Genomic DNA, 6760 nt, shown 5'->3' on the forward strand with positions numbered 1-6760 from the left:
CCCGCCTGGCACCTCCCGCGTGGCTCGGCCCTACTGCATGTCACACCGTGTCTCTTGCTGAAAAGTCCCGGGGGGCCCAGCCCAGCCCAGCCCAGCCCAGCCCAGCCCAGCCCAGCCCCCTCTAGGGGAGAGCTCGGCTTGGGCCTGGCGAGCGGAGCCGGTGGGATCCCCGCGCCCATGTCTGCGCCTGGCTTTTTTAGCTGCCGCAGAGAAAGCACCCCCCCCCCCCCAAAATGGAGGCGAATCAAGCACGGCGGGCCGGCTTCCATTTCTAAATTTTATTATAAAATAAAAGCAGAAATATTTTCCAAAGAATGTATTCACATAATATAAACAATAAACAAAACTAAAGTCGAGTGACTCGCGGCGGATACTGTCGGGCAGGGCTAAGAATGAGCAGCATGGGGTTCATTTTATTCTTACGTTTCTCCTTCCTCTTCTTCTCGAGGGCCCGGTCCTGCCCCCGGGAGGGGTCGGTGGGAGAGCCGGAGCAGGGGCAGGCTCGGGTTCCTCTATTCCACCCAACACATGGCGAAAGCACCGGAGAGGGACAAGGCGAAAGAAGCCGGTTCTCTGCACAGCGTCAGCTACAAGGAGGTTACAGAGTCTGCCTAGCGCGCGTGTTTCTGCTATAACTTGACTACAAACGTTTGTACTCGCGGTTGCAGTGGTGCATCGTACACCTGCCACGGGGGGATAGCTACACGAGGGGACCAGGAGCCAGGTGTGTCTTCCAAGAGGCATGTCGATAACAGCCTCCGCTCCCGCTCCCCTCCCCCTCACAAATACAATGTGCCTTTTCACATACACAGACCGGACCGATCATAGAAAAATCATAGATCGATCAATTCAAAGACCAAGAGATTTGCGAAGTTCAGGCTGCTGGAGGGAGGGAATATATATATGTATATATATATAGAAAGAGAGCTGCTATCCAGAACCGTCCTAGTCTGCTGTCCCGATCACAGGTCCTAGCAAATAGTCTTTTTGCTTCGCGCCAGCTTTGCACAACCCTTAAGACTTTGTCACCACATCACCGCATGCCGTCTAAGCACGGGACCTTCCAGGCAGTCCCAGCAGCCAGCCCTGCTCCGAAGGGGCATGGGCAGACCCGTTCAGGGCCCCCCGTCCCCATCGCTTGCAAAGTTTCAGACAAGATTTGCTTTTTTTTTTTTGTTTTGTTTTTTTTTGTTTTTTTTTTGCTTTTTTGCTTTTTTGTTTGGTAAGGGGAGGGGGGGAATATGGAGGGAAGGAGGAAGGGGAGGAAGGGAGCGCGTCGATAGCTTTAGGAACCGAGGTCCACCAAGTTAGACGACATGGGGTTGAGAATGGAGTCCTGCAAGTTGTGGTGGTGCATAGGGTCCGCAGTGGGCACCGGGATGGCGCTAGGCCCTTGGGGGTGCCCCAAGCCGTGCAGCGGTTGCAGGCCCGGGTTGGAATTGAGCAGCAAGGCTGGGCTGGAAGAAGTGTGGTCAGGGGTCCCTGACGGCGTCTTCTCGTCTTCCGAGCTGCCCAAAACTGTCTTATTGCCGTTCATGGAGGCCGAGAGCGGGTTGTGGCTGTTGGAGTTGGAATTCTCGTTGTTTTCCCTAGAGGAAAAACAAAAAAACAAAAAAAGGGGGGAGGGAGATCATAGTGTAGACACCGCCCGACGGAGCTGGGCAGGCAGCTGCGCCGGCTGCCGGATGCTGGCTCGCTGGGAGGACAACTGCAGGGGAACTGAAAAACAGTAGGTCTGCAAACTGTGCAGACCTCCGAGGCCTCTTCATCTGGCACAAAGGTCCAAGGTCTGCAGAGCTTGTAAACACAGTTTTCCACTAGCCCGGGAGAAAGTGTCCCCTTGCCAACAGCGCATTTTCTGCTCTCCCTCCATCTACGACAAAGCGCTCGGATAACACTGGGGGAGGAGAGGCGGGGGGGGGGGGGGTGGAAGAAGGGGCATTTGTTATTTGAAAATCACGGCCGGGGATAGTGCTTATCCTAGCAGAAGGAGTTCAGCCTGGAAAGGCAAAACCAATCCGCACAGTTTTCGACCACTCTGCGGGACAGATCAGCCTTAAACAGCCAGCTCATCATCGCTAAAAGGACCGGACGACTACCCGATTCCTTCTTTCTTTTGATTGATTTATTTTGTTTTGTGGTTTGGTTTTTTTTTCCTCCTCCCTTCTCCTTCTCCTCCACGAGCTTCAAATCGACAGCCTATCCCGACAGGCACAAGAAGACGAGCAAACGCAAAACGGGACAGCTGTTTGCCTAAGCCCTGCCGGGAAACGACCCTCAAACCGAATCAGGCTGCTTGATTCCTTCTGCCGGCTCAAAATGACATTAATGAGAGGCAGTGGCTGGTTGTTTTTGAATCCTGAGTGTTACCCCTTCTTGTAAATAAATATCCCTGACAGTCAACAGTAGCGTCTCAGCGAAAGCCCCCCACCCCACCCGTGCCTTCGCAGAGGAAATAAAATATAGATGAGGCACATCGGTGTGTGTGATATCTCTAGACCTCGGCTTATTAGGGATTGCCACATTGACTGACATACAGAGGCATCTGAGCGATAGGGACCTGCCTAAACCATCACCCCCGGGGCAAAGGTGAGCCCGGAGGAATTGGTGACCCTGGCCTTCATCAGAAATGATCAGGCAGCAAGCGAGGCTGAGTCCCAGGCGAAAAAGTTCAGCCTGGGCACTGCCCCGCTTGCCTGAGACAGCCTCGTATTTCCACGTGATCTCTCGGGGGCTATGGCGCCTATAGGGGCCACCTGCACTCTATAGGTGCCAGGCCCTGTGGGCCTTCCTCGCCAGGGGTGCCCGATCGCCCCCGGGCTGCAGGATGCTGCCGGGCTGGAGGCCCCGAGAGCCGAGGGACTGGAAGCAGAGGAGAGCTGTGCTGGAAGAAGTTTCTCTCCCGTCGCAAGGCCGGCTTGCAGACGCCCCGGCTAGGCTCGGGGTGTTTCTCAATGTCAGAAAACCTTATTTGTCTCAGGAGACCTTTAAACCTGGATTCCGCAGAAAAGAAGGGAACACACGTCACCTTCATTTCCTTTGGAGATCTGAAGGTGAGTCCCCGCTATCAGCAATAAAAGGAGATCTGACATCTCGTAAAACCAACACTTTGCAGGGATCGGGAAGAACATTCAAGCACCAGCCCTGATTATGGAAACTTATGGAGCAAAGCTGCCCAGGCTCCTATGGGGTGTCACAGCTGGGCGTAAATCTAATCAGCTGGACGTGGTGCTTAACATTTCCAAAACACATTGGACATGGGCTCTGGAAATGCAGCCCCCACCCCCAACCCGGCAGGGACCGACCTGCGGGATCGCGGCGCGCGTCTCCAGCCTGAACCGGCTCGTCCGCCTGAACAGGCTCATTTCCACCGCTCCTCTTTACCACCGCTCCTCTTTACCACGCTCTTTACCGCTCCTCTTTATCCCTGCCTGGGGATTTAGGATCCTGCTTTTTGCTCCCCTTACTTTTCTTTAGGGCATCAGAACTCCCTGAAGGGGTGGAGGGGAGACATTTAAAAAAATACTCATGCTTCCCTGCTTGAACCGCGAATCACGGCTTATCTTTGCATCTAAAAAGGAAAACAGTTCCAAAGACCAGAAATCAAGTTTTTTCTTTTTGTTTTGCTATTTAAAGACGCGGGGTTTGTGCAAGGATGTCAACCGCCTTTTAATGAGCAGGGCTCCGGGCCGCTCCATTTCATCTCGTGTCAAAGCTTGCAGCTCGCAGCCAGCATCTGAGGTTGGAAACGCTCTGCCCGGCCCTGCTGACAGCGGTCGAGGCCAACTCCTACTCCCAGCTCCCCCCGTGCCTTTCCATTTAAGTCACTCGGGCTGCACGGGGATATTGCGCGGAGAATATTTCCGTGCTCTGGTTTGCTTCCTCCCCCCCACCCCGCTGCCAAAGGCGGGCGAAGCGGTACAAAACGTGAGATTTGGGCAGACCAACAAAGGCCTGGCTCTCCCCGAAGAGCAGTCCCCGGCGCTTCTTGCCCCAGCCCTCGCGGTCTCCGCGACAAGAAGCGACGCAAATCTGTGCCCAGCCGGGCGACTCTTTTCTGCGGGAGCCCCAAACCTCCCCTGCCGGGACAAATATCGATCGAGAAAAGCGGCCGGCCCTTTTCTCCCCCAAACCCGGCCAGGGAAAGGAGGCCCCGCCGCTGGGCAGCTTTTGCTAAGGCCCGAGCACCAGCGCGTTTCGAGCCCCGGGGGCAAACCCAGCGCACGGCCCTGGCCCTGTCCTGCTGCGGCTCCAGGGGAAGGCCCACGCCGCCCCGCAGGGCGTCTGTCTCGTCCGCGGGGCTCGCCCCGCAGCAGGGCAGCCGGGCGGCTCCGGCCTCAAACCGCGGACCCTATTCCTGCTCCCGGGGCCCGTGCGGGCCCCTACGTCCTGGCTCAAGACACGTTCAAAGCACACACTGCCCTGCGCTCAGCAGCTCGGCCCCCCTAGGCCTGCAGGACACGGCCCTATTTGAGCGCAAGAGAAAGCCCGGCCTGAGCTGCGCTGATCCCCCTCGCCCGACCTGCCAGACTAGGGGATGAGGGGAGGGGGGAGGTGTCTCTGCAGCCGGCGAAGCTTTCAGCGCGGCCTGCCCTGCCTGGGGCCTCAGGATCCCCTCCGCGCTCCCTCTCCCCCTCCTGCCTCTCCTTCTCCCCCCTCGCAAGCCGGGCACTACGCACTTGAGGCCATCCTGCCGCTCCCGGCACTGCAGGGCATCCCCCTCTCCCAGCGCTGGGCCGACACCCTCCAGGCTACAGGTTCGAGCCCCGCCTGGAGCAGGCGAAGTCCCTTCCAGCCCAGGAGCACCTTTTCAGCCCAGCCCGAGGTCCCTTCCAACCTGGCTTTTTGCTAGGAGCCCTTTTTTAGCCCAGTCCAAGCCTGGGTTTTCCCAGGAGCACTTTTTTAGCCCAGCCCAAGGTCCCTTCCAACTTGGCTTTTCCCTAGGAGCCCGTTCTTAGCCCAGCCCAAGCCTGGCTTTTCCTAGGAGTACTCTGTTAGCCCAGCAGCTGGGCGGCGAGGCCACGGGGTCCCTGCGCCGATGGGGGCCGCGGGGTAGCAGCAGCAGGGGTGGCGGTACTTACTCGTACCTTTCCTTGGCCTCGGCCGCCCGGTCTCGCTGCCGCCGGTTTTTGAACCAGTTGCTGACCTGGGTGGTGGTGAGGCCGGTGGCCTCGGCCAGCTCGCGCTTCTCGCGGGGGGACGGGTAGGGGTTGTGCGCGTACCACTCGCGCAGCACGCTGCGGCTCTTCTCCTTGAAGCAGTAGCTGGTCTCCTCGCCGTCCCAGATGGAGCGGGGCAGGGGGAACTTGCGGCGCACGCGGTACTTGCCCACCGCCCCGAGGGGCCGCCCCCGCAGCTTCTCCGCCTCGATGTAGTGCGCCTTGAGCCACAGCTGCTGCAGCTTGGGGTGGTTGTGCGCCGAGAACTGGTGGCTCTCCAGGATCTTGTAGAGCTCGCGGAAGTTGCCCCTGTGGAAAGCCACCACGGCCTTGGCCTTGAGCACGCTCTCGTTCTTATGGAGGTGCTCGCAGGCGGGCAGCGACCAGAGGAACCGGCCCAGCCTCTCGATGTTGCCCCCCTGCTGCAGCACCTCGCACACGCACGCCACTTGCTCCTGCGTGAAGCCGAAGGTGGGCAGCATGGACATGGTGGCGGCCGGCTCTGGCCCGCTCCGGCCCGGGCGTCAGGGCCGGGCGGCCATGGGGCGCCGGCAGCGAGCACCAACTTCCCGGGCCGGGCTGCTCGCAAGTCCCGGGGCCGCGGAGCTGCGCTATTGTGTGGCGCGGGCAGCGCTCCCGCCGGCGGTGTCTTTCCTCGGCCGCCCCCGCCCCCCCTGCGCCGGGCTGGGGTCTCCCTGCCTTCCCCCCTGCGCGCGAGGAGCCAACATCCTCCAGCGGTGCAGCCCGCTCCCCCTCTCGGCGCGGCCGCCTCCGCTCCTCCTCCGGCTCGCCCGGCTCCCCCCCCTACTCCCCACTGGCCTCCCCCCTCTCTTTTTTTGCTCCTTCTCTCTTGCCTCCCCCCCCTCGCTGCATATTATTCTAGGCCGGCGGGCGCGGGGAGCTGCTGATTGGCCCGGATACCCGACCCGGCGCAAGACAATCGTTTTAGGCAAATGCCTTGCCATGGCGACGCTGTCAGTCAGGGGTAACCCGAGCCGCGGCGAGCTGGCTCCCCCCCGGCCGGTTTGACAGATCGCTGCGAGCCCCTCGGAGGCGGCCCCGCCGGCGGGGATATTAGCCGGCCCGGGGGAGGTTTCCGCTGTGATTGACGCCGCCAGCACCAGAGGGCAAGGAGCTCCCCCCCTCCCCCGGTGTGTGACATCGCCCCGGTGCGGCCGCTGGGACCCCCGCCCCTGGGAGCCCCGGTCCCGAGCTGCCGTGGGCGGCCCCGCCTCTGACCTGTGATCCCAGCCACACACTGGTTAGACCTGCCCGGGGCGGGGGGGAAAGGATGGGACATGCTGGTAGGCTTCCTTGGAGCTGAGCCTGATTCATCACCAGCCATTGCAAAGCCGGCGACGGGGAAATCTTTGGGCACCAAGTTGTGCGAGCGGCAAAGGGCTCCTCCCGCGGCTCCGCCCGGGACGCGGGGCGGGTGACACGGCGCGCGGTGTAAGGAAAGGGGTCTGCAGCGCCCAGCCACCCCGCTGCCTGACGCCTCCCGCTCTTCAGGCTCTTCGGGGCAGGGCGCTAGGCTTCATCCGTCTGTGGGCGCCTCCCTAGACTTGCAGGATGTGGCGACGAACTGATGGATGGGCAGA

At 60.4% G+C, this 6760-nt stretch overlaps 1 protein-coding gene across 3 annotated transcripts; it reads right to left on the minus strand.

Annotated features, from left to right (window-relative positions):
* Positions 1–263: 263 nt before the first annotated feature.
* On the minus strand, positions 264–5910 carry SIX2 (SIX homeobox 2). Of its 3 annotated transcripts, none has more exons than XM_019485360.2 (2): positions 5223–5910; positions 264–1589 (listed from the first exon to the last, which is right to left on the minus strand). In XM_019485360.2, the coding sequence occupies exons 1-2, from the start codon at positions 5645–5647 to the stop codon at positions 1286–1288; spliced, it is 729 nt and encodes a 242-aa protein (XP_019340905.1). In that variant the 5' UTR covers positions 5648–5910; the 3' UTR covers positions 264–1285. The 3 variants fall into 3 exon arrangements, with proteins under 3 accessions (XP_019340905.1, XP_006272232.1, XP_006272233.1); XM_006272170.3 differs by having other exon boundaries at positions 5082–5910; XM_006272171.3 differs by having other exon boundaries at positions 5088–5908.
* Between the last annotated feature and the right edge of the window lie 850 nt (positions 5911–6760).

Source organism: Alligator mississippiensis, chromosome 1 (genome assembly GCF_030867095.1).
Source record: "Alligator mississippiensis isolate rAllMis1 chromosome 1, rAllMis1, whole genome shotgun sequence".
Taxonomy (NCBI): Eukaryota; Metazoa; Chordata; order Crocodylia; family Alligatoridae; genus Alligator; species Alligator mississippiensis.